The sequence below is a fragment of the Cygnus atratus genome, chromosome 9, assembly GCF_013377495.2.
Source record: "Cygnus atratus isolate AKBS03 ecotype Queensland, Australia chromosome 9, CAtr_DNAZoo_HiC_assembly, whole genome shotgun sequence".
Lineage (NCBI taxonomy): Eukaryota > Metazoa > Chordata > Aves > Anseriformes > Anatidae > Cygnus > Cygnus atratus.
Window position 1 is genome coordinate 4,648,229 of NC_066370.1, and position 27,721 is coordinate 4,675,949.

A 27,721-nucleotide genomic window follows, 5' to 3' on the forward strand; every position below is an offset into this window, starting at 1 on the left:
CTTTGCTCCAAGGGTCACCTCTTCCTAAAAAAAAAAATCTCCTCCTTCCACATGTCCTCCTGTGACCTCTCCTTCTGAAGCCTCATAAAAGACTGAGCATTGCCAGCCCCTTGTTAAAGGACCTTATCTCACCATTGTCTCTTGTAGCTGAGCCTCTCCAGAGCCTTGGTGTGGCAGACAAGAGGTAGTGCAGGACCCAGCCACAGCCAGGCTGCCTTGCTGCTCGGTTTGATTGCAGAACAGGTGGAGAGAGAGTCACAAACAGGGAGATGGAAAAATATGAGGAACCCATCTCCCTGTCTGCAGGCAGCTGGTGGGAGCTGGAGGGCCTGAGCTCGCCTTGTCTTACAGCGCATTGCTTTGGGCACAGTTAGTTCTGTTGGGGAATTCCTGGGCTGAAATAGGTTAGCTGAAATAGCGAGGATTTTCATGTGAGCTTGGAGTTTGTGCTGGTTTTATCTAGACCCTGTTCAAGTATTTAGTTTCTGGGCCTGGCATCAGGCTCCATATCTCTGTCTTGGGGTAAGTATGGGTGGGCAGCCGTGGCCAGTCCCCGGGAGGAAGAGCTTTGGTTCCTGACTGGGCTCAAGGGTTTGAGCACCCGTGGGTAGATTGTCACAGTAATTAGTGTAATAAAAAAAAAAAAAAAAAAAAAAAAAAAGAGGAGAGGAGGATTGCTGCTGCTGCTTAACCAAATATGTGGAGAACGCTTTCATGGCTAGTGCACCTGGTAAAACCAGCACCCTTTGACTGCTTAAGAATGTGAATGATAAGGGCTTACAGCTGAGCACGGGTTATAAGGCTAGCTAACCCCCCTTCCCCTGCCTAGACGTCCTTCCCTCGGCCCGGTGGCCCCGTCAGCACACCCTCCTGCTGCAGCCTTGCCAGGGCAGCGGGGCTGAGGGGCGCCCTCATGGCAGCCCCGCCGCTCCCGCTCTTCGGCGAAATACGGCCCCTGCGCGGCCGCTGCGGAACGCGCCGGGGCTGCCGGCGGCCGCTCTCCTCTAGAGAATACGGCCGGGCGGGGCGGCGCCGCGCCGCTCCTCGCAGCGCTACGGCGGCGGCGGGCCGGGCCGCGGCAAGATGGCGGCCGAGATCCACTCGCGGCCGCAGAGCAGCCGGCCCGTGCTGCTCAGCAAGGTGGAGGGGCACCAGGACGCCGTGAGCGCCGCGCTCCTCATCCCCAAGGAGGACGGGGTCATCACGGCCAGCGAGGACAGGTGTGGGGTCGGGGCCGGGGCCGGGGCCGGGCCGCTCGTCCCCGCCCGAGGCCCGCAGCCCCCCGGGAGGTGGCGGGGAGAGGGACGGCTGCCGCCCCTGACAGGGACACTCACCGCCGGCATCTCCTGCCGGGTTGTGCGGCCCCTGCGGAGCGCCTGGGGAATTAAACTCCTTAGCGTGAAAGGGTTAGGTGTCCGGAGGGGGTGTGTGGCGGTTGTGAACAGAACCGAAAACTCAGGCGTGTTTTTTCCTCTGCCTTTAGCTGCGCTGGCTGAATCTCTTCTAGATCAGTTATTGATGTCCCTGTCCTTCAGGAGCAGCTCCCCGAGCTGCTTCAGTCGCAACAACCCCGCTCCGATGGCCGGAGCGGAAGGTCTGTAGCCTGCTTCCTTCTGGCCGCAATAATTCAGGGAGTGAGTTGGCAGATCTGAGGGGCAGAGACGATGATGAACTGTGCGGACCATGCTTCCTGGCTGCGTGGAAAAACCATCTTGAGAGCATAATTCCGGTCCTCAGCGCCGGCTCGCTTAGCTGTTGTGGTGTTTCGTGTGCTGGTAATGTCGTTAAGGGGTTATTCAGGACAAATGAAAGTGGAAATAAGGAAGCAGGTAGCAGTGGGGACTGTGGCACAGGAGAAGGGTGAGTGGTTTGCACGGGAGTGGTGACAGCTGGAATTTCCCACATGCCGTGTGGGAAGTGACTTGTAACTGTGAAGAGGGGTAGGAGAAGCTGCTTGAGAGCTCCTGTCCAAAAACTGTAGCAACGCTTGAAAGGAGCACGTAAAAGCATGAACGTGCATTCTTTGACAAGTAACTTAGTGGTTGGATTCTTTTACTATTTTAGTATCTGAATTTGCATTATTTTTGCATGAAGTCTCATTTGAAAAGCCTGACCCTATGAGAAGCAGTAGCGTTTGAGGGCTGAAGTTCAGCAGAGTTGTGGTTGCACCTGAACTGATAAAATATAGCATTTATCGTTAGGTCAAAAAGAGCAAACAGGCCAGCTAGCAGCAGCACACGCTGACTTTATAAGCTCGCCGTTAGCCAGGGCATCCGGGCTTTGTGTGGGAGTGGGGCAGGTGAAGTGCACGCTTGCCCTGGTATAAATGAAGCTCACCAGATATTGTTAGTCTATCAGTAGCTGGTATTAAAGCTACCAAGTCTGTATAGGGTATGGTATGATGCTCCTATACGGATAAGGTAGAAATAATCAAATTTATGATGATTCTCAGTGACCTGGCAACATATATCTGCTATTAAAAATATGAAGATACAGCTGTGTTATTCAAGCTGATTATCAGCACTGCTGAGAAATCAGGAAGTTCTGGTCTATCTCCTCTTCGGTGGAGAGGTGGTGAGAACTTATTTTTCATTGGCATGCTAGGAATTACTTGCTTTTAAGTGCCAGTTGAACTTTCTAGAAAACAAGCAGTAGAAGTGGTTCAATTTGGCAGAAGGAAGACTTAAGTAGTTTCTGCTTTTGGTTCCTATTTAGTGTGTGTGGGGTGAATAAAATGTAAACACAGTTCTTAAAGTGGCTAATTGGATTTCTTCCCCGGCCTTTTTTTTTTTTCTGGAAGATTAGCATGCTTAATTCTTAAATGAGTTATCAGTTATTGGGAGTAAAGTTCATCACTGAATTCCAAAAGCCTGGAGTACAAATGCTGTAAGTTTGGGATAAATCAAGCCAAAGATGTCCTTATGTTGTTTAAAGGCTATTTGAAAATATTTTTCTGAAGTACTTGGAGTCAGGCTTCTCTTCCTGAGGATTATTTTCTGCAGATTGGGTGCCTGTTGTAATGGGCACTTTCAAAGACGTGTTCTTAAGTGGTAACTCTAGGACCTGAGCAAATATTAATTGGTTATACCACCAGCCGCTGGTACGTGGGAGGTATCTTGGTTGTCTTTCCCAAGTTTTTAGGGTGCTGGAAGCATTTGGCGCAGCATTAACAGGGTCTTGAGTATTAAAGGTGTACGTGCTCATCAGACTGTACAATTGAATGTTGAGGTATTAAATATTGTCATGGCCTTAAACGGCAGCGCATCACCCTGTGTGATGTGCATACAAAAGGTGGGTGTTTAAGGGAAACTTTCTGAATTTCATGGTTCCAGAGACCACAGGGAGCAGCACCTGCCTCCTCAGTTTGATTCTGCAACTTAGTAGGACTTCTTAGGGTTCAAAATGCACTGCCTTGTAAAGAGGTAAACAGCTTTCTGCACTGCACTAATGCCTGTGTAAAATCAGCAGGATTTAAATCTTGACCCTTTGAACCGACAGTACACACGGCTCCTTGTTAGGCCGTGCAGTAATTGCACCTAGCTCGCAGCAAGCAGTGACACCCGCGTGCGGTAGGCAGGTTCTTGCTTTGGCTGTAAGACGGTCTTGGTCTCTTCCCTCTCGGCTGAAGTAACTTTCTGTAGCATGTGTTGGATGGCAGGTTTGGGCTGAGGCTGAGCAACGTTTTCATTATTCATCCTGTAGGTGCAATCGTCCTGTTACCTTGTACTGCGCAGAGTGAAGTTGGCTTTTTGGGTGGCAGTATGCGTTGAGTCTTAGCGTGGTTGTGTGGAGTTTTTGATGTGAGAAATAGCAATTGCTAAAGAGTTCATATCTGAATTGAACCTGAACAGAAATCCGTGGTGCAGGCTTGCAGAGCCCTGTAGCAGACAATGCCAGTAGTTACCCTTCAAGGTCTAACGTTGAAGGTTAGCAGTCTGCATGCTTAGGTTGTGCTGATGGGAGCTGAGAATACAGCTGCATCTTTATCTGGGCACGTTTTGGTGTCAGATACAGAGCTGTGCGAGGGGAGCAGGGGCTGTTGTCTGTCTTTGGTGTGTGTTAATTTCCAAGAGTAGCTTTGGACTCTGGAGGCTAAATGCTTGCAGCGTGCCTTAGTATGGGAGTTTACTGGGATTTTCAGGTTTCCAGACATTGTTGCAATGTATTGCCTCTAATCTGAGATACTCCCACAGTACATCAAAGCCTACTCGCTCACATATCCTTCACCTACAGTTGAACATATTATCAAACTTTCTGCTCTCTTGTGTGTTCCATAAAAATGGGGCGTAGGTGTTAATACTGCATAACAGATTGTGCTGCTAGCAGCAAGCAAATATGGAGTTCAGGAAGCAGAAGAGTTGCTATGTACAACCCCTGTGAGCAGTATGCTAAAAGAGTGGGGCCAAAGTATGTTTGATTAAATCTTAATAAGCTAAGGCTGGCAAGTATTTCATAATAACCAGTGAGAAGAATGTGTTTACAAGTTAGTAGCGAGGAAAACATTGGTGTGCAAACATCCTCTGGGAATGTTGTGGATTATCATGTTGGTAGAAAAGTTGGAGTTTTTTCTACTTTAAGTGATATTTTCTACAGTAAGAAGTAATGGTTCTGTTATTATTTTTTTGAGGATCCAAAAGATACTATAGCAGATCTGTGAATACTAATAAACATCTGGCTTTTTAAAAAGGATTTGAAGCTGAAAAGGAGGCAGGAGTACCTACTTTTTCAGTAGGAAACTTGCTGTTTATGAACTCTTCTCAGAAGATAGCTGGTGAGGATCGTGATCTCTGGGCCTGTGCAGGCATTGTGGCCTCCCCAGCTCCTGGGCAGTGCTTGGAGCAGCTTGCGGTGCGTCCCTCGGCCTGGGTGGCCAGCTCTGGGCTGGGGCTGGCTGCTCACACACCTGAGGAAGGCTGGCTTGGGCTGCACAGGTCCGTGGCACAGTCGAGTCTCTGGGCTTAGCCTTAAGCCTTAAGAGCCTTGTTCTCAGCAAATAGCTAAGGCAAGGTGCGCGCTTCCCAGCCACAGCTGGGGATGCTGAAGGGTGATACGCTGGTGTACGAGGCGAAGGTAGGGTATTTGCAGCAGCCTGACAGGATCTCCGGAGTCGCTAGCGTAGCTGCATGTGGGTGCTCTGTGACTGTCAGCAGCTGCTGTTGCATTGAACCTCTGCTTAAATTGCAGCAGTGTTTTTTCTGGTTAAGGAAGTTAAATGTTGGTCAAAACTAATGCTTTAGTGGGTGGAAATGGACAAAAAACATGATTTGCAAGCAGTGTCCTTGAATTTGCGTTGCACTGTGGTTAAATCAGATTCCTAATGCTGTTTTGGGAACGGAGTCAATAGCAGTCCACACACTTCTACTTTATTTTGACTGCCAGGAAAATGCAGTCTTCTGTTCCTCCTGGGAAAACAACTGGGAGTGATGGATTTCAGGTAGGAAAGCAGTTGAGCGGTATGAAGGTGTTGGGAAGATAGGGCTAGCGTAGCTCCACACTACTTGTGTGTCTGTACTGGGACAAGTTTGGATTTGCCTGCTAATCTTTCATCACTTCTCCCTCCCTGACGTATGCATTTGGCTTTTAGAGGGCAGCTTATGCTGCCTGAGCCTCAAATACTGTTGGTTTGCTGAAGGGTTTTCTCCCCTCTCAGCCCCACAATTTTTTCTCTGTTACTGTCGGGTGATTATTTGTTCTGCCCATGAAACACCAGTTGGGAAACAATGAAAATCATTAGAAGTTGGTAAGGCCACATTCAGTATTGCTTCAAGATGTTTTTGTGCGTGTTTTATATCACCTTAAAACAAACAATCTGAATTACTCTTCTATGAACGTGCATGCTATCCAGCTGCCACCAACTTCTGCTTCAATAATCAATGTTAGGGGAGTTTGCAGGCCTTTTTTTTTTTTTTGTACTTCCTGCCGCTCTCAAACGTCTGAGTCTTTCGTAATTTAAAGGGTATGTTTCTATCTCTAATCCTTAATGGCTTTTGACACTTTCACATCCATGTCGAGACTGCTTTCAAACAAACCTGCTTCTTTTTAGGCCCTTCGTAGGGAATGTGTAAGGAAAGGTGAGAGGTAGCCAGTTCTTTTCTGGTATTGAGCACAGAGCCCATTCATTAAATAAAAACCGAGTTCTGAGAAGTGCTAAAGACTTGGTTTGATTTTGATTTGGTGGTTCTCACAATAAAATACCTTCATGGTAGAAGGAGACTGTGCAAGTAGCATTACTGGAGGACTTCTCGTTCTTTAAGCTGGAACTGCTATTTCACAAATTAATTTTCCAAGCAAAAGGAGATGCACCACAGCTACAGATCTGTAGGAGAAAAAATTGAGGAGGAGAAGTGGGGTCTTGACACAGGCCAATAGTCAACTGCTATGAAGCAATCTCTTCAAAGTTTGCTCAGAGCTTTATCTAATCAGATATAAAGCTATCTAACGGCTTATCTTTGCGAGCATGAGGTTAGGAAAGTGTAAATCTTATTTAAACCAAAATAAGAAGCTTTCAGAAGTTAATTTTGCAAGCTTTTGCAGCTCTGTGCTTAGACCGTCAACTCTAGTGACTATTGTTAATGGTCACTGCACAAATTATACTTCCCAGAAATGATTTGTTTAGAAAAGCACATTGTTTCCTTCATATTAATTCCTAGCCCAGTGTAATCAACCAAAATGCTGGGAGGAAAGAAGGCTTACTTTGGGAAAATCAGCAATGCGTTATGTCGCTTGCTATGGCAACTCTTAGTCTGTTTACAGCAAAAATAATTACATGATTTTGGCTAGAAGTAGAAGAGTTGAATTAGTAGGGGTGGAAGCTACTGTCTGAAATGTTCAGGACAGCCTGAGTGTAATGAAACTGCTTTAAAAACAGACTAAAAAGCGGTTAAAAATCAACAGGTGCTAACCCCTACTACCACTGGCATTTGTATCGTGAGGATGACTTGGAAGCACCGTCCTTACCTTTTCTCATCTTAGAAAGGGCAGCTGAAGTGTTAGCTTTTTTACCGTGAGGCAGGGTATGGATTATATAGTAAGGAGGAAGTGATGGTTTTTAAGAGGCGGCCTTGATGCAAAATATTTAATGGGCTGGAGTAATGTACGTTTGCCACTGATCTGGTGGAAAAGTGACTTGATTCAACAGCTGAAAATCTTAATTATTTTGGGGCAGTGTGTACTCAGCTGCATTGATCTCAACTTTTAGAAGAGGAAAGTAGTACATTAAAGGTGGGTATTGTCTGCTTTATTTTTTTTAATGGTATTTTAAAGAAAAGATGAATTACAAAAGCAGAGTGTTACCTTTGTATCTTCAGCCTGTTCTGAAAAGTTCTGGTCCTGATAGAAGATACCTGTTGTCTTCTGTGCTCTTTTTGTTAAGCACTTAATAGTGATCTGGTGTGGTTTAGCAAATCCGTCCCTGAGTTTGATGTTGTTGTTTAATTTTAAATTCTAGCCTTTTTAGTAGTTTAAAAGTAAATAGAACAACTCACCTCCACAAAGTCTCTTGAAAGCGTTTCCAGGTACACGTATTTACAGATCACTTAGTTTTCCATTTAGGAATGAGGAAGTTGAATTTAAACAGTAATAAAGAAAGCAAACAATGGTTTGGAGAGGAAGTTTCAGGTTGACTTGACCTTAACACTGTCTACATGTGTGTTCTTAATTTCTCGATGTAGATTCCCTTCAAACCTGTCTGTTGTAGGAACGTGTTTAATTGATGATGCCTTTCTGCAAGAGGCTCTTGTATCCTTCCTCTCAGTCTGACAGTGGTATAATACTAAATGTTCTCACAATAGTTTTTCCTTTATCTGTGGCCTGATATGGGCAGGATGCAAACTAAAAACAGTTTATAGGGAGCCTTTGCATGCTGTTCAAGTCTACAATAAGAGTTCTTTCAATTCCCACTTGACCGACTAATCAAGCCTGCTCATACTTAGGCTAGAGGAACAGTGCAACGGAACCGTGCTAGTAAGGGTGCTTGTCCTTAGCATTTGTACATGAGGAAGTAGAGGCAAGGCTTAGAAGAAATGATATGAAACCAGATCTGCTCTTCTCTTTACGTCACTATTTGGAAATGAAGATGACAGTCAAGTGCTGGAGTAATGTGCTGGCCTAGAGGATGAGGTGCTTCTGTTACTAATATTTGGTATTTGGCTTGCTGAAGGAGGAGCTGCAAAGAGAAGCTGTAAAAATTCGGAAGTTCAGACGTCTGTAATGGACTGTTTTGAGATTTATTTTAAAATGATATCAAATACTTACCAACTGTAAAGCAAGCTGTGGTTTGCTCTGCCAAAGCATGAAAGTGTCTGCAACTTGAGTTCAACTTAAATCAGCAAGAACTTCAAAGGAATTAAAAGGGTGCAATGCATAGCAATTTCTGAGGTGAACGGAAATTGTGTTTCTGTTTCATACTTGGTGAAAGTCAAGGTATAAATAGTTCTGAAGGAAGCTCTTCAGAATCCGAGGATGGCTATTCTCTGTACTGTTCATCTGGTTGTGCCAGAGTACTGTTACTCCTGTTATGTTGCTACTGTAGCTATTATGTTGGAGTAGCGCAAAAGCTAAGGCGAGCGAAGCTGATATTTAAGTAATAAACTGGTTCAGATGCAAGGAGGGATGTACTTACAACTGTCTTCTCCCCACTCTTCTCACAATGCAGAACAATCCGGGTATGGCTGAAGAGAGACAGTGGACAATACTGGCCCAGCATCTATCACACCATGTCATGTAAGTAAAATGCTGGAGATGGTAAGTGATGGCCAAGTGTAGCATGGGTCTTGTACCCATGCTGTGTAGGAATACCTCATTCCCCTTTCCTCAACCACTGCATTCACCTGGTAACCTTTAATTTTGGGAACTTTGTAGCAGCACTAGCTCAGACTTTAGTTTGAAAACTAGGTGTGTAGTGGATGAGATCTAAGGCAGCATTATGTTAAGAGCCAGATCCTTCACCAGGTAAACAGCTGTGTGGATCTGCTGCTGAAGATGTCTCCAATGCTGGTATATAACTCATCAACTGAATAGGTAAACTTTTCAAGCCATTAGCTGAAAGTCCAGACGTAAGAATATTCTCTGCTCCCTGAGCTATGTATGTATTATTATTATTTTTTAAACATCTAGATTATTGAGAAAGCAGTACTGAGTAGCAGCTTCAGTTCTGCATGGATCTTGTGTCGGTATTAAGCATCACCTAGCATGGGTGCTTTGCTATAATTTGTTTTATGTAGAGTTGCTGCCTTGAGACATACCATCTATATAAAAAGAGGGCACACAATGGCAAAGTAAAGCAGCAGCAAAACAAAGGATGGTCTTTGGAATGGCAGTTTCTGAAGTAATTTGTCTTTTCAACTTCAGACTGATCTGAGTAGCCTAGGATCTAGGTTAAAAATGCCGACTGTATTCTTTTTTTTTTTGTATCCTAATAGTTGGCCTGAATTGCAGCAGTTTTTCCATTTGTCAGTTTTCAAAACAGACTATTCAGATTGTGCTCTAAAAAGCTTTTACAAAATAAAGTATGCCTGTAGTAGTTCGAAGGGATGGGCTTGTCCTTATGCAGCATGATCACTGTAATATCTAGACTGTCCTTCCTGTGGCTTTAAATCTCTAAAAACACTTAAGGCCACATTTTCTGAGGGTGTTGGAAAGGAAGGTATTGGTTTAAAACATCATATTATTTTAATCCTTGTAATTTGCAAGTTAAGCAACTTCAGTGGGCTTGTTTATTTTTTTTGACAGCTCCGTGTTCAGCCATGGCTTATCATCATGACAGCAGGCGAATCTTTGTAGGCCAGGATAATGGAGCTATCATGGTAAGGTGCTGTGACTCTTCTTCAGAATGCAGATTAGAATTGCTTAGATTGCCCACAACCACCAAGTGTTGCTGGCAGCTGTTAACTTGCTCTCTTTCCCTTCTTTTTGGAATGCAGTTACTACTAAGTAGCTGAACTCCTTGGCAATGCACATGAGATGCATATTGGAGGACTGCAAAGAAGGATTCTTCTGGCCAGATGTGAGCCAGCTAACCTCAAGAAATCTTTTAGGCAACAGTGTAGCAGTGGGCCCAAATTATGACACTTCATAGGGAATTATATTGATGAGTACATTAAGTTGAGTGGAGTGCTGTGCTGCTGCACTAACAGGGTTTGTGAACTGCAGCTAGCTTGCATCTGGTCAGAAGTGTGGATCTGCCTGTATCTAGCCATGCACGTCTCTGGGTTTTTTTGCTGCAGACCTTTTTATGATGTGGAAATCTCAACACTAGCTCTAAAATTGCAAGAGGCAAGGCTGGTTTTAGACATTACCTCTGCATGCATAGAGAAATGTATTCCCATCTCTTCTTTCAGGGAAGTCTTCTTTCTGCTTTGCTATGCTCTTGTTGTAGTTTCTCTTCCTCTCCTGGGGAGTGGATACATACAGTGGAACAGAAAGCGTGTTTGTATTCTTCCCGTCTCCTTGGCAAAGGAGAGGAATCCTGTGACTATCAGATGTTTTAATTGATTCATTTCTCTATGAAAATAAGGTCAAAATAACTTTCCTATAAGGAGCCGAGATACTAAATGAACATCAGGAATACAAGTAGTTAGCTATCAGTAAACTGAGACTTTAAGATTTCAGTAAGTCTAATGGATCAAATAGAGAATTCTCTCACTTAAATCTGTCTCTTCATTATGAAGTCTCAGATCCTTATATCCAAAATGCTGCAAGATGGAGTTCTGTTTGTTCCTGCTGGGGACAAATAAGGTCTCATCTCTTATAATATCTATTCAGAAAACTTAGTTCTGGCAGCATACTCCACATTGAAAATGCAGTTCCTTATAATAACTGTAATTTGCAGTTGTAATATCAGTGTGCTGTGCCTCCAGCCTGACAAACTGTTAGATTTTAGTAAGGATATATTGTTGCTATGTAAACTCTGTTCTGTGAGGTTATTGCTCTTTTTTGTGTGTCACTCTTGCTTATGTCACTGCAATATTGTTTCTAACAGTTCCACTTTGGTTTTAGGAGTTTCATATTTCAGAGGACTTCAATAAGATGAACTTTGTGAAGACCTATCCAGGTGAACTGTTAACCGGTGTCTGCACTAATATATGTGTGAAGGGGAGGGTTCTGAAATGCTTGGGGAACTGGGCAGTGTCACAGATTAACCAAGTCCAAATGTACTTTAAATCTGACTAACCTTCCAGTTGTCACTTAGTTGGGAATTACTGCCATAAGATAAATATTCTGTTATTGAGTAATCATCTGTCAGCTGAGTCTGAGTTGCAGTCATTATCATTACACGTGCGGGCTAATGATGCATTGAATTTAATGAGCCAGAACTGGTGAGTTCAGATTTTGCTCTTCAAATAGCATAGCTATACTGCGTCAATGTGTAGGGAAAGAGCTTTCTAAAGGTGTGTCTTGATAGGTGCAAGTTCCATTCATGCTTTCTGTAATCCATGGGCTAGATTACTTCTAGCTAAAGGTGAGAGTCCCTGCCTTCTCTGTCATTTGGGAGAGCAATAGGGATGAAAAAGACCATATTTCTCTGGTACACGGGGAACAGGGATTATTCTAATACTTATGGAGATGTTATTTTCAGAATTTGTGCATCCTTAAAAGAAATACAAAGCAAGATTGCTGGTCAAAAATGGAATAATAATGTGGAAGGCCTGAAGGAGACTCTTAAGGGCTACAGATTATGTAGCAGAACAAAGTGCAGTTTGTCCTAGGACTCCCTAACACTGATAGAAGCAATGTTCTTGCTTGTAAGAAAAAAGCCTTGTTCTTAAAAACAACAAGTCTCCCTTTATCCTAAGGTAGATGACAGCTCATTCAAGAGAAATAATTGCATCTTGTGGGGCAGGGGAAAGTTCTTTCTAAAGCTCTTCTAACTTCTTGCTTACTGGCAGCTTTCTAGAAAAATCTGGTGGGATTTGGTGGTTGTCATGGGTACGGGTTTGAATGTTATGGACTAGATAGGCTTTCAGGTGCTTAAAAGAGTGAATCTCAGTATAGCTTCCTTGGGATCAGGAAAGAGGCACTTAAAGCAATTAAGCTTTTTAGATTCGTTACATTCCCCCGAAGTCCTGACTTCCTAACTAGAGGAAGCTGAGAGATTACATGCTTCTTTACCAGAGTATCTTTGGTATCAGGGCTGAATTCAACTTCTCTCTCTGTGGGAGAAAGGCTTAAGTCAGCTGACTGATGTGTTTGGTTCACTTAAGCTATTCAGCAGGCATATACCAAACAGAACAATGTTAGCCTTTTAATTTAGAGAACAGTGATAGCCTTTTAATTTACTTGCCTAGAGGCAAGTACAATATGATGGTAAAAACATCTTCCTGGAGCATTGCTTAGATAGCATCTTCAACCTATGTCTCTCTGAACTAGAACACAAGAACACATCACGTCAATTTCTAGGAAAAACTACCCAGAATCTTTTTTCTTCCCGCAGCTCATCAGAATCGAGTATCTGCTATTATTTTCTGCCTGACATCGGAGTGGGTTATCAGCACTGGTCATGACAAGTGTGTCAGCTGGATGTGTACCAGGAGTGGGAGTATGCTGGGGAGACATTATTTCACCTCTTGGGCTTCATGTCTACAGTATCCTTTTGAAAACGATGGCTGCCTAGAAACTGGAAAAGTTTTGTTCGTTTAGCTCAACTTGTTCCTTCCTTTTAATTTAAAAAGCTAGAGTTAAAATCTCTTGCAAGCCTGCAAACTTTAATTTTGATGAGATGTTAAATACTTCTGCTTCTGTTAGCTTTTGTTAGATTGAAGAGGGGAAATTGTGACCTTGAGCTATAGGTCTTAAGGTGTTGCTAGTTCCTAATTTTGAGATGTCTGCATCTTGTCAAATCACTTCATTCAACAGATGCCAGTGTACATTGGAGTCCTACCTTTAAGCTACAGGGTACATCAAAACTTAATTCATTACTAGCACTAACTTGTCTGTGTGCTTTGCTTTCCTGCAAATTGCTTTTAACTGCAGCATTTGTGGCTTAAGAACTCCTATTGTCTCTTCAGCTGTATTTCAGGGCATTCTTTACCCTGTGTAAAAGACGAACCCAGTAGCTAAAACTGTAGTTCATATGTCAAAGCTTCTGAACGTGACTTAAATCCCTTAAATCCTAATACTGTTTTTTTTATCAGTTGCTAAGTAGCAGTTTAGATGTGACCCTACGATGATTGGAGGCGCTGGCTTGGTGTACAAGGATTAATGGCAATAACATTGTAGAACTGGTGGGGTTCGAAGTCTGAAAGATCAACTACATCTCTTTAAGAAAGAAAGACCTCTCTAGAATTACTATATGCTTGTGGAGTGCTGAGGAACTAGGAGGAAAGCTAACTGCTTGGTTGCCAGCAGCCTCTCCAGCATTCTGAGGTCTCATCTGTGCAGACCCTGCCTTCTTGACTGAAGAGGTGACAGGGTTGTGTTGTGGTACTGTTGCCCATTGCTGCTGTCCTTGTTCTAGAGTTAAGGGGTTTTGTGTCCTGCAAACATTACACACACAGCTCACCGTGCTGAGTGTAGCACAGAACCGGGTTAATACTGGCGTGTGTGGTATGAGACTAACTCACAGAACAGTCTGAGAGAACTCAGACTCTCAGAACTTCTGAGAGTCACTGAATGCCACGGGTATTCTAGTATTTACAATAGTGTTAGCTAGAACAGTTTATTATGAAAATGGAGAAAAGAATCAAGATCAAAGTAAATTCCCACTGAAGACCATGGCATTTGAAAATACATTGTAATTGGTTGTGCCTTTGAGTTGTGTTTGGAAGAACTAGCTTTCTGGTGTGTGGGTACCAGATGCTTGGTGTCTCTTGTCAGGAGGTTCCTTAGGACTTATTTGTTAACGATCCTGTGATTCTGTGTGTAAGCTTCTGAAAAACACAGTAGAGTACGTTGTCTTTACTGGATTAGCAGGCATAATGCTAGCATGAACTTTCAAGATGAAGAAAGGATCACGTGTTCAGGGACTTAATGGATTTGTTGAAAGTGAATTGTTTATCTCAAGATTCTGAATGCTTAAGAGATTTCAGAATGTCATAGATGGCAAAATGTCTGCTTTTTCACTTACGGTGGGATTTTTGGCACACTGACTTTTTAAAATTAGTCTTTCCTGTTGTGGAGAATAGGCTACATTGCTCGCAGCTGCTTGTGGTTTTTGTGTGGCTCCAGAAAGACAGGTGAGTTAATACTCAACTCTTGGGATACGTGGTGTCAGTTATGTGTTTTTTTTCTTAGTTCTTGCTTACTTCCTGAATAACATAAGTCATCTAAAAGTAGCAAATGATCTGGTTTCATCCAGCTTGCTATCCTTTAGTTTTTGGAGACAGTAGTCACATAGTAACAAGAACGGAATATCAGAAAACCATTGTGGTGTATATTGCTTTTGTGAAAAGTGACATCTTAATAGATCCTGTGTTAGGATGCGTTGTGGCTTTTATGACAGTGTTCCGTGGAAGAACTCTTTCTGAAATACGTGATATCTCCAAATACTTTGACAGTCTTTGATAGTGTGCTCAAGGACCTCCATCAGGAAACCTGAAGGTGGAGAGGAGAGAACATTAATGAAAAGGAGAGACCATTTCATTTGCTAGAACAGTGGGAGTATACTTCTACTTGTAAGGTAAACTAGCCATGGAGGGTCGACATCCTTGCGTTTAGTTTTCCTGTCCTGGGGTTACCAACCATTATAACATGCTAGGAAACAGAGTTTATAGGAGCAGGTATTTGGTCTAAGTCTGAACAGCACCCAGTGTCCAGTGAGGTGTTACTGATGGTAGGTCTGCATTGCAAGTGGCCTAAGGAGTTCTGGCATCTCTTGTAGAAGATCTTGTGTTCTGTGAGTATCTGCCAGAAATGATCTAAATCTACTTAGTGTGCCTTAAACTAGGGAATGGATTATCTCATGGCTTCTCCAGTGGCTTTTGTCTCTTGTTTTCCATACTATCTTAATTCCACATGCAGGGAAGGGTGAGGAGAAGAGAGGAATAAAAAGGACTGAACTATTACAGTGTCCATCCGGGTTAGACATAGTTATATAAATATTTGGCATACTAACATGTTCTTTTCTGATTTATTGTGGCTTTGCAGCTGACATCTATACTCTGTTTCAATCCCTTAAAACATTTTTAAGAACAAATGAATGTTCTCTTGACTGATGATCAGATATGACTATGAAACTCGTTATGCATTTGTTGGTGATTATTCTGGACAGATCACTCTCCTGAAGCTTGAGCAGAACACGTGCTCGATTATCACAACACTCAAAGGCCATGAAGGTAAAGTAACTCTCTTAATTCCACTTGACCCGGGTTATAATACCTCCATGTATATCAGAATGGGACATCCACATCTTAAGGCTAGGTACTGAATAAGCAACTAGTGCGACATAGTAGTTACAAAAGCTTTTCAAAGCTACAAGTACTATTTCTTAAAGAACAGATGCATCCCTCCTGTATGGAAATCTCAGTCCTATATACACTGACAAGTATTTTTATTGTAGATGAGAAATAAAGGTAGACACAGGCATTCAGTTAAGCACAAGTCATCCACTAGATGGCCACCTTTAAAAACTTTAGTTTCCTTAACACTGAAAAGAAAGGACCAGAATGTGTTGCTTTCTCTTCCCTTCCTCCCTCCCCACTCCCCCGGAGATCTTCTAGTATTAAAATAGCTTGAGCAAGCCCAGATCTAGATTCTAAAAAGCCACTTAATTCTTCCCAACGAGGACTCTCCTGTTTTGATCAGTCTATTACGAGACCCTAGTTCACGTTTTTTCTGTGTTTAGCAGAAGCTAAGCTATACGCAAGAAATCTAGAGAGCCTTCTAGAATCAAATGTCTATTTGATAACAAATGTCTCATGCTGCGTATCATAGCTGAAGTCCTTATATCAGATGAAGAACCAAGTAGTCTGTAACATGTTAGAGCTACTGTCTTCAGTAATGAGTAAGGAAGAATGCAAATTACAGAAGAATGTATAATTTAATAATATGCTGAGAGAAATAAGACTTAACTCTTCTCATGTAGTACTAGCAACTTTCAATTCAGCTGACTAGTTTGCATCTGGGTAGGGCTGAGTTACTGGGTCATGAAACTCTGTTCCATTGGAAAAGGCTGCCTTTTCTAACAGCTGTAAGCATAGAGTAGACTTTGTAAGCTGGGTAGGCTCCTGCTTTGCAGATGACTGTAAAATGACAAAGCTCGCTTTGAAAAGGAAAGGCAAATTGAAATTTTCCAATGATAAATGCATCATCTGCATTCATCAAGCAGAATTCCAGATTGCTTCAGTTAAGTGCAAAATAATTATCCTGGCCCTGCTTTACCTCTACGTTTTGCAACAGTCTGTATTTAAATGCAAAGCCTTGATAGATGGTATTGGTAGTCTGAAAGCAGCATTTCTGGACGTGGCATTACATACAGTATGTATTTTATCTGCTGAGTTGCAGCGAGCTTCCAAGCGCCTACTTCAGCAGCGCTGTCTGCATAGCAGACAGCTTTGGCTTTTTTTTCCTTGAAGCAAAACAGATTGTGTAGCCTTTTTCCCTCCCAAGTATCTGCATGATATTCCCAAGGCCTGGTAACTCTAAATCTAAGCAGTAGCTAGTTCTGAGTGTGGCTGTGTGTGCTAGACTAAAAACCTGACTTCAGCTTGTTTTCTAGTTCTAGCCTTAACTGTGGCTTCATAAGCAAGCACTGTTTACTCTGCAGTTTAAATGGCTTTAGAGCTTGTCACTCGACAGTCATCTTCTAGAATTCTCCACACTTAATAGCCTGCTCTGTGTAATGCTGAAATAATATTTAAACTGCTTTTTATGGAGCAGATGGCCGCTGTTCTCTGAGACAACTGTTCCCAAATGGGTCAGTCTGAAAACAATATAGTCCTACAGGAGGCAAGTCGACTCTCTTGCTGGAGAGAACTGGAAGGGATTGATTTGGGCTGTAATTACCACTCATCTTGCTTTCAGAATAACAAGGCTCTTGATGACAATTGAGCAACGGAAGGATTTTTTTAGAGGGAAGGATATCTGTAAGGGGAAAAAATGTTCCTGCAACCACAAAAACTATAGGTGGCGTGAGTGACAAAGTTACTTCTTCTGTCTCCCGTATATGTTACCATGCATATGGGATTTAGTTTAAGACTCCTACTGTAAGATGGCTAAATTCTTTGACTATTGAGTGGCACAGCCAGGTCGGGCCTTCTGAAATCTCATCTCGTAATTTAGTATGTGGTATCCAAATTTGCTAACAGACTCCCAGCGAAAGTCACTTTGCTTCTTTTTCCAACTATTTTAATGTTAAAAATAGTTGTGTAAGGGGCTTGGTTTACCTGGGAATACTGTGCTCTGTCCAGTAACCACTGACTGAGGAACTTACTGTATTGTGTATGCTAGTCTCTGCTTGGCAAGCTTTAATGCTTTTTACCTTCCAAAGGTCACATAGCAGCCTGCCAGCTCTTAAAACCAAGCACAGAAATACAAGGGACAGAAAACTGCTAAATCAAACTTTCTGAATTATGCTTTCTTTCTTCACGGGGGTGTTTTTGTTCTGTTATCAGTGCTTTTTGCCTCTGTAGCAGGGCTAGCATTTGTTACTGTAGTAAGGAAGTATGTCAGGTTTCCCTTTAATAGCCTGGGGAGTGACCCCCTTAGACCTAACTGTAGAATGTTCTTTCCTAGGAAGCATTACTTCCCTGTGGTGGGATCCTGTTCAACGACTGCTCTTCTCGGGTGCTTCTGATCACAGCATTATCATGTGGGATATTGGTGGAAGGAAGGGGCGAACGTTGCTGCTCCAGGGCCATCAGTATGTAGTGGTGTCTTGTCTTTCCTGCATATTCTGTAATGAACACAGAGTCCTAGGAAGACCAAATAGCATGGCGAGATGTTTGAATCTTTGTGAATAATGAAGAAAAATGAAAGCTTTTTTCAGAACTGAAGACTTCTGAGGGGGAGGAAGGGTAATTAGTAATTGGAAAGCATTACTGATAAAGCTTTTTTGGTTGTGTTTGTTGGATAATGAGAACATAACATAAAGGTAGATTATAGAAAGAGATGGGTAAAAGACCTAAATCATCTTACTTGAACTTTTATGTAAAAGTTGCATGCTTCTGTATTGCGTAAACACTTCACTGAGTTGCTTGTGAGGACCTGTGAGGTGATAAACTAATTGGCTAAATTACTGAGGTGGGTCACTGGACTTCATAAAAGCATGTCACATCTCTGCTGTTCTGTGGATTATGTAGTTAGTTGTCTGTATTTAATCAATTTTGTATTTTTAGAGAGACAACAGTACCTAGCTGCCTCTCATAAATCTAGGGCCTTAATTCAGTCTGACAGGCAGTTCACCACCGAAGCTATATGCTCCTTAGAAATGCAGTGGTGGTAGAGATCTTGTTTATGTTCAAAGATGTATTTGTATAGTACATTCTCCTCTTGTCTAATTCGTAGATGCCTCCATCCACCTTTGATCAAGACTCATAGCCATAGTTCTAGAACTCTTGTTTAATCTTGAGGATTTAGTTTTATGGCTAAAGACCTAAAAATAGAATGTCGGTTACAAAAGAGTAACTGACGTCAGCAACTGGAGGACTTTATACTGCTGTTACTGCTGTATCATGTGTCCTGCTGAAGACTTAAAACACTGTTAGTTTCTCTTCAAACATCACACTTAGCATCAAACTTCATACTGAATGGGAAAGTAAGTTCTTCTGAGGAGCAGAATGGCTTTTCTAATTCAACTTAGATGTTGCAAAGCAGTTTAATGTTGTTGAGATCCTTTGTTTAGTTTCTTAGAGTTGACTTTCACTTTGCCATGACTCTTTGTTTAGAATTAAACTTACTGGTGAAAGCATGCTTTCATTTGCAGCTACAGACTTACTGTGATTTATTAGCAAAAGTGGAAACTCCATCTGCTTTCTATATGTATCTTGAGATAAATATTTCTTTTTATTTTTCCAGTTGTCTCTGTTCTGATAAGTGGCTCTCCTTGCCAACAGAGAAGGGTATTTGCATTCACACTCTGAGCCAGGTTACACTCAGCTCACTGCCAGTGCTTTTCACCAGCAAATGTTAACATGGAGCTGTCCCTCTGGTATTCTGGTCAAGCCTTAGAATTTGGCAAGTTCTAGTCAACGTTCTGGCGCAAGGGTAGGGCTTACGTGGCAGCATCCCTTCACTCATCTTTGTAGCTTTATGTAGACTTAACAAAATGTTTGGAAATCAGTTTCAGAAATCAGTTTTAGCATTCTAGGTAGCTTTACAAGGATAAATCAGGGTTTTCTGGGAAACTAAGCTTTGTTTAAATGACTGTGGGTAAATAGCATATGCTTTGTTTGCAGTGACAAGGTGCAGGCTATCTGCTACATCCAGCTGACACGGCAGCTAGTATCTTGTTCAGCTGATGGAGGAATTGCTGTTTGGAACATGGATATCAGCAGGGAAGAGGTAAGATCATGTTCTAGGTCAAAGATAGATTTTTATTTTTCCTCTTTGGAGGCTGACATGGCTTTACTTGGTCTGTTTTTCTTCACGTTGCCTGAAACGTTAAGGCTGAATGATACCTCTAAAATCTGCTCTGTTCTGTTGGCTGTCCGTACTGCATTGTAGTAGGTAGATCTTGGGGACATGAGAGGTGCAGGACAGGCTCGGCACTACTTAGCTGCTTATCTCAGTGAGATGACATGTTCAGTCTGGAATGGCTGCAGCCCTTGCCGCTGGAACACTGATGTAGGCAAGCCTTTGCACTAAAGAAATGAAAGGACAGTGCTTCAAAAGTCTTGAAATAAATTCGCAACTCATTTCAAAGCATATTAAGAAGTGATGCTGTTTTTAAGATGCATTTCACAATGTAGAGATTCAGTCCTCAGACAGCTTTTTTTTAAAGACCCCAAAACACACCAACTGAGCCTGCCATGCATGTTCTCTCTGCATCAATTCCTATCCACCACAGGAGCTAAAAAGATGTGTGTTAGCACTATGTTTGGTTAAACCATAATTATAAGGGTTAATGTTGGTTGCCCCCGTAAAGCTGTATTTAAAATTCAACCTTCCCTTAAATGCTTTGCCTTAAATACGCCTATTTAGATGAAAAACTGTTTTGACCTATATTGAAGTGTCACCTGGAATGTGCTGAATGCTGTATGTGATGCTCCTGTTGTTTTTAGCATGAAGATCTCTCTCTCCTTAAGACTTCCAGAATTAGTGACTTCAGGAATCTTCGTGTCTGCAAGCCACTGGCTTATAGTACAATTGGGAAAACAAGATGTGTCCATTTCTCTCTCTTCTGGATCTGCATGCAAGAATTAGTAGATGGTTTTAATGCAATTAAACTAATGCAGTTAGTGCAGCTGTGGTGTCTCAGAACTTGGAAAAACATAACTGAACATGCTGTCTTTGAAGGACTATCTAACGAGTCATGTTAGGGGTATCTTCAAATATGCACTAAGGCACGTAAGATTATAAAATAGATTTTTTGATTAGAAGGAACAATAACTCCACTGACAGATGTACTATTGATCTATTGATCTTGGACAACTCTAGCTGTATGTTAGTAATAGTGCTGGTAGTGTTGCGGTGGGTTTTATTTCCTGTTTAATGCCTAAAAAAAAAAAAAGGAAAGAAGAATAGGAAGAGAGCCTCCTGCCCTTCTGTTAGGGAGAGCCAGCAAGTCAAATCGCTGTCTTCTCAAAAATGCTGTTAAGTGGAAACAGCTGTTGTAAGTAACAGAAAGAAGCAATATGGAACGTCTCACTGGCTGGAGAGTCAATTTATTTCCTCTGTTCTCCTCCATCATCCCTACCTCCCATGCTGGACTTTGCTATCACCCTTTACAATTTATTCCACTAGCTTGGGGGAAGGAAGGGTGTGGAATCAAGGCTGAAGGTCTATGAACTGGTCATCTGGCATTAATAAGTGTTCCTGGTGAGATGGTACAACTGACAATACTACTGTTTTAGTACTGTCAACAATGGATGTAAGTGAAATGAGGAGAAACACTCCTTTGTTGTTCCAGTTTTCTTGTGTCAGGTTTTAGGGAGAGTCCCCCATCAGATGCGTAGTTGCACAAAATACACGTTCTAATTCAAGCCTATGTACTAAAAAATTATTGACTCTTTCTGTCCCTTAAAAGGATGCTGCTCACTTAAAGTATCTAAGTGTGTTGAAATGTGTGAAAGTTTTAACTATTTTCATTTGGCATAGTCCATTTATGGCAAGAAGAATATGTGGCTGGGAGAAGGGATGCTTAATGAAGCTGTGGACAGGATGGAAAATGTGGATGATTTAATTATTTAAATTGTAATCTTAGGGAAACAGAAAAGATCGTTACTTCCAGAATTTACTTCTGGACCCCTCCTTAGAGGGGCATGACTGCCTTGTAGCTTCTACACCTTGTATTACATTAGCCCTTAGAAATCATCTAGGAAGCCAGAGCTGCAATCTTTGAATGCTTGCAGCAAGTTTAATACCTTAGACGTTTTAATTAGTTTTCTTATTAAGGCAGTAACATCACATACTGCTGTAGGCTTTAAAAGGATAGGAGGTTTGTAGTTCTTGGTAACAAGTCACTGTAGTTTTGGTGATGGTGTGGTTTTTTTTGTTTGTTTTTGTATTAAACTTCCTACGTACTGTACCCTAGGCAATCTATCCCTTTTTTAATATCCAGAGCTGAGACAGGGCCCTTTTCCAAGTAAAACTCTGCTCTGGGTTCTTGAAACAAACTTTCTTGGCTGGCTTATGAGGGGGGAAAAAATCTAATTACTTGCGCCTCTTGCTGTTTTGTAGGCTCCTCAATGGCTAGAAAGTGATTCCTGTCAGAAGTGTGAACAACCTTTCTTCTGGAATATAAAGCAAATGTGGGACACAAAGACGTTAGGCTTGAGACAGGTGAGCTTCCTGGTTTGAGTGCATAGCTGTATTTCATCACTTAAGCAAAAAGCAAACAGAAAACTGCTAATGTTGTTAGATCTTCTATACTGTTGGTATTTTTGCTGCTTTGAAGCAAGAGTTGATAGAGAGGTCACAGCTTCTAGGCAGCGCTAAGAAGTTTCACAATGCCCTGTAACTGAGCAAACTGCAGTTCAGTGAACCGGTGGTGGCCCTTCTCTTACCGGGTTACAGCGTGAAAGCTTTCCAAATAGATTTCTATTTAGATGGACTAGACAGGCATGAAGGCTGTGTTTTTGGCTCTCTTGGACTCCTTTCCTTGGTTGGTTGTCCAACCCTTTTTTCCCCTGCTCCAAGAAGGAGCTTGTGAAAGGAGAAGGGAATGAGCAGGAAGGATACAGAAGTAAACCCATCAGTGGCAAGACTGTTCAGAACTCCAGAATCCTTGATCTTCGCTTGAAGCAACAGGAGACTTCCTTACATGTTGCTGTTGTTCAACAAACACTTGGTAAAATAGTCAAGTGGTACAATGTAGTGATTTTTGTGGCTTATTGATTTTTTTCTCTTCCCTGAAGCATCACTGCAGAAAATGTGGGCAAGCAGTGTGTGGCAAGTGCAGTACCAAACGGTCAAGTTACCCAATCATGGGATTTGAGTTCCAGGTCCGTGTCTGTGATTCCTGTTTTGAGTCAATCAAGGATGAAGAGTGAGTATTAAGGAGTAATAAATAAAGTAATGCTGCTGGGATGCAGAAACACCTGTGCTTACTCCACATAGACACTTAATGCTGTGCAAATGTGCCAAGCTGACTCTGTTAATAGGCCACCTCTGCTTTGGGCACTCGAAGCAGTATAATGATGGAAATACCTCAACTGGCTCTGCAAGTGAATTTGGATCAGATGCAGGTTTACAACTCTTTTATCTAGTTTTTCTTCTTCTCCGTGAACCCAGATCTAGGGCTGTGATAAATTCATCTCAAGATTTTTGTTTAGGTAAAGGCTATTGATTGCACTTAAAACAGGTGGCTGGCAATGCATCACAGCTACCAGGCTGTATATATGTTAATTTATGTATCCTTATTGTGACTTGTTCCTATAGCAGTGTTTATCAACAGCCCAACGTTATTTTTTTTCCCATGCAAGCAAATTGGGTTAGACTTAATTTGCTGTCTTATTAAACTCTTCTTGGCTATGAAGGAGCACCCTTTTTATCTTTATACCAACAGCACTTCACTGCTCACTGTTTTGTCACCTTGGAAATGTGGAGTGCTGAAGGACCAGAGTAATCAGATACGTGGGGTGTTTTTTGTTTGTTTTGTGTTTTTTTTGTGTGGTTTTGTTGTTGTTTGCTTTTGTTTTTGAAAGGGAAGTGCTGTGCCCACTTGACTCACTGTAGCCAGCAGATAAAAATGTAGCTGAACTTAACTTTGTAACAAGAAATACGATTATTTACTTATACTATGTCCCACTTCTGTTGTAACATTTTTAACATGCAGGGGAGGACCAGGAATTGTCACACCTGTATAACTACACAAGCAATGCCTTAGCATGATTTGCTGGTTTAATTCTGTCCCCTTTATTATGGCACTGCAGTTCTCAGGACTGATTTATTAGTATTTGAGCAGCTTAATTTTCTTGCAAGTTCATTCTACGCTGCTATAATGGTGCCATCAAGCTTCAACTAATGGCTGGCCTTCATTTGACCTGTTCTCTTGCAGCCGTACTTCCTTGGCAACCTTTCATGAAGGAAAACACAACATTTCACACATGTCCATGGACATCTCCAGAGGGCTAATGGTCACCTGTGGAAGCGATCGGATTGTGAAGGTATTCATGTACCTCTTTTCTCTGTTTATTAGAGATATTTAATACAGAACTGGTGTTTGTGTATACTTTTTTTTCTGACAACTGTTGCTATAAATCTGACTGTTGTGGGCAGCAAGAATCATATTTGTTCCAGATTGTACTTTCCTGCAGCTGAGTGAGGAAATGACCTGTAAGTCCACAGCATGGAGTCTAGCTGTCAAAAATGGTTACTGTTGGTGTCTTCAGGACAAACAAAGCAGGCATCAGTACTGGCAGATTCTGCTAGTGGCCTTAAAGATGTGGACATGATGAAATGTGCAGTGTCTGAGCTTCTTGGAGCATTTGCCACTAAAAGCCCTGGTTATGAGGCAATGACATGGAAATCAGTCTTACTTCCAATCTTGCTGAGTTTAAGCCATACATCCTCCATGCGTGCCAGAACTGAGACTGTTCTGGGCTGTTCCTGTTGTTCTCTAAGCATGTTTATAACAAACTGCATAGTGCTTTATAGACCAGCCCTGTGAGAACTGCTGAGAACTCCTGAGCCTTAGGTTTGGCTGTTGGTTTGTAAGGCTGGTATACCTACTTGTTGTAATCAAGTCTAGTTTAAAAAGGTTTTGTTACTTAATGTACAGGGAGATTTTTGTTTACTTCTATGCCTCTTACAGAAATACCTCTTAGATCTTATATTGTTACTATATAATTCTCCACAATACTTTCTTCCAGATCTGGGACATGACGCCAGTAGTTGGTTGCAGCCTTGCAACTGGCTTCTCTTCACGTTGATCTAATACCTGACAGGTTTATGCACCTTATGTACAGCAATATGCACCGAATGAATGGAATCCTTCTTAAGAATATTACCGCAAACACTGGTTGCTTGATTCTTCTCCTGATGCTGTTCCAGGATGGACAGTCACCTTTGTAGAGCAAACCTTTTCTGTTGGGCTCACCAGGACTTTCCTCGGTGCGGAAGTTCAGCCTCTTGGACTAACGTAAAATGGCTTACCTGCAATATGACGCCTTGATGAAAGGACCTGTTGTTTCTCGGTTTACATGTAGTGTTAACAATGTGCTATCTCTGCTGATATATCTTGTACAGATACTGTGTAGCGTAAACATTATCAGAGTAAAATGAGCATAGTACGTTCGATTTGTGCAAGTAGTAAAGTAACTTATTCTCTCTTCCAAAAAGCAGTTCTGTAGAAATACTTTTGAGCAGTCACCGTCTAAACTGCCTCCAAAAGGTATGTTGGTTATTCCTATGGAAGGAGGAAATACTTCAAAGTGGCAGGTAGCTTCTTTCAGATGAGATAGTAAGAGAACCTTTAATCATACAAGATTTCCTTTATTGGCTTTCTTGTAGTGTTTGTCTTCAAATTCAGGCACTAGTGAAGTCACTTTTGTGGGACAACTGTTCAGGTAGTTGGTGAGTCTTCAAACACTTCAAGGCTCTTAAGTAGAGTTTTAGCATAGCTAACAAACTTCTGTAGGTCTTACTAAAATATGCAGCCCCGCTACTCTACTTTAAAGACAGGCTGTAGGTGTGAGCCATATGCTCTGACGACTCTGTAATGCTGTTAGAATGGGAAGCTAAGCAAATCTGCCTTGTTAAATGGTATGGCTAAGAAAAAATGGCCAGCTAAAACTTAGAGACTTTTTTCCTGTGGAAAGGCTGATGTTTGTTTAATGGTAGGGAGCCTGTCTCTGCTAAAATGCAGCATAAATTTAAATACTGCCTTGTTGCTTAAAAACCTGATAAATACTGAGAGTTTCTGAAGCAATAATTACTAAGGTACAGAACATCTGTTTTTTTTTTTCCCCCTGCAGCACCTAGGTCTGTTAATCTTGAGTCTTATATTGATCCTTTCCTATTTCAAAGCTGAGAAGTATGAAGAAGAGCTGGGAGGCTTTTACAACTGCAGTTGGCACATACTGGAAATAATTAATGAGACTGGCAATAAATTGGTCTATCGTTCATATAAGTATCCTGCATTTGAATCCTGTAAAGAGAGCTTTGAAAGCTAAGGTAATATGTCAGAGCTATTTAGATTCCTCTGAAAACAGGTGCATATGTGTGAGGACAAAAACTGTGGGTAGGTCAGCTGGCCCAGAGTTAGGTGCTGTTTTGCAACTGTCAAAGGTAATAGGTTCTTTCTGGCAGAGGATTAAAGGGTTAGACTGTCTTTAATGCAGCAATGATCAAGTGGTGCTATGAGTGTTAGTGAATTCAAGTCCTAGTTGTCTAACTTGACACTAATAATCTGCATTGGACCATGCTGTAGGCTAAAATATATGAAGATCGTGGTATATTTAATAAACCATTATTCACTTCCATTTTAAGCCAAAAAGCTGATACTCTCCAAAAGGGCATTAGAATCCAGAATATGTTAGTTACTGTTATTTTGGAGCTGACATTGTCTGCTTTTCCGTGGCCCTTCTCCAGAAGTTTTGCTAGGAGTCTTTTGACCTGCTAGCCATGTTGGGCCAGTGAAAAATAATCAAATCCCTCTTTTGTGGGAATCCCAAAACTTGTCTTGCCTTCAGTTCAGGATTTAGCACTTGTCAGACTGATTTAATTCATCCTTTGATACATGCTGTATAGCTACTTTTTTTGTGTGTGAAGGTTTATTTCTAAGTTATTGAGAGAAAATCAGCTTGTACTGGAAAAAAATCACAGCTTTCTGCTCTGAAGGCTTTCAGCCTTGTAAATCAAGAAAGAAACTGAGTGTTTGAAGGGGGTGAACAAGCCCTGATAATGCTCTGCATTTGCCTTCAGACTTCTTCCTATGTGGTTTTGGAAGAGAGCAGAAGTCTTCCTCCTCACAGCACGTAAGGCAGAACTGCAGTTCCATAGCTAGAGCCATGTAAGATACTGCTGTGCTGTAAGGAGGATCTAGGGTTGTGTCTTAAGCGGTGAGATTAATGTTGATGTGGGACGAACAGCATTTTTTTCCAAACCAGGCATTCTGAAACTCTTACACCAATGATACTGAGGTGTAATTCGTTTGCAGCTGATACTCCTGAACTTCAGCTTTTTTAGTTCTGATTAGTCCATGTGCCCCTGATCAGCATGCAGCTTCCCCCCTCCTTGTGAATACTTCCTCTGCTTCTTGAGAACCACTTATTTTACATTAAGGTTTTGACACTAGAAAATATATTCTCTACTGCATATTGTTAAACCTAAGGAATCTATTTTCTATAATTGATATACTTATAGATAGTGTCAGTTCAGATTATAGCAAGACAATTACGGCTGCTAAGTCATTAGTCATGTAAGTATACTCCTGGTGTTGAATGAGTAATGCTTACAAACCACTAAAGAGATAGTGTTTTTGTTTATGAGCAACTATCTCAAAGGCACATACTCTCATGAAACTGAACATATTTCAGCTATGTCAGCTTAAGTGTGCAATTACTGAGAAGGCTTGATTTGAAACATTACTAATCTTGCTTGTATAACCTCTTTCATTGGGGCAGGGAAGGGGAGCAAAGGGTACTAGTATGTGCTACGTCTTTACTAGTTGTATTTCTGTACCCTGCATAATTAAGCGATGCTAGATAAATCTGTCCCTTGCTCCTTCTTGTCTGTTTTTTAAAACTTTGATTACATGTACAATAAAATATTTCTTGATACTCAATTAATCTATTTGGATGATCCATCTTTTCTTAAATTCTATGAATGAACAACTCCCGTTCTGTGCACTGGCTCCTTCTTTAGACAGCCCGTGTCCAAATCCTAGGTTGGAGGGATGGCTTGTCAGATGTGTTGTGTTGGAGCTGAATGAGCCACAGCACTGGGCTTAAAGGCCTGTGGTGAAACGTGAGCTGAGACAAACAACTGCTGCATGGTCCTAACTAGGGGTGTACAGCTGTGCTCCCTATCCTGTGTCCTGCTTGCCAGCTCATACAGACCTCTCCTGTGGTTCATCTAGTTCTTCTTCAGAGGTATGCCAAGCTTCTTGCAACATAGAGTATCAGAGGATCAACCCCCCTTCCCTGAGATGCCTTGGGTCTGTCTGAGGTATTATGGAAATTCCAGT

The 27,721-nt window shown here is 41.8% G+C and overlaps 1 protein-coding gene across 1 annotated transcript; it reads left to right on the forward strand.

The window, feature by feature from the left end:
* Positions 1-996: 996 nt before the first annotated feature.
* On the forward strand, positions 997-27,323 carry WDFY1 (WD repeat and FYVE domain containing 1). Its single transcript, XM_035544503.2, has 12 exons — positions 997-1,220; positions 8,654-8,721; positions 9,730-9,803; positions 10,996-11,050; positions 12,431-12,581; positions 15,157-15,269; positions 17,668-17,794; positions 19,329-19,434; positions 21,772-21,873; positions 22,449-22,579; positions 23,591-23,699; positions 24,405-27,323. The coding sequence occupies exons 1-12, from the start codon at positions 1,084-1,086 to the stop codon at positions 24,462-24,464; spliced, it is 1,233 nt and encodes a 410-aa protein (XP_035400396.1). The 5' UTR covers positions 997-1,083; the 3' UTR covers positions 24,465-27,323.
* Positions 27,324-27,721: the final 398 nt, after the last annotated feature.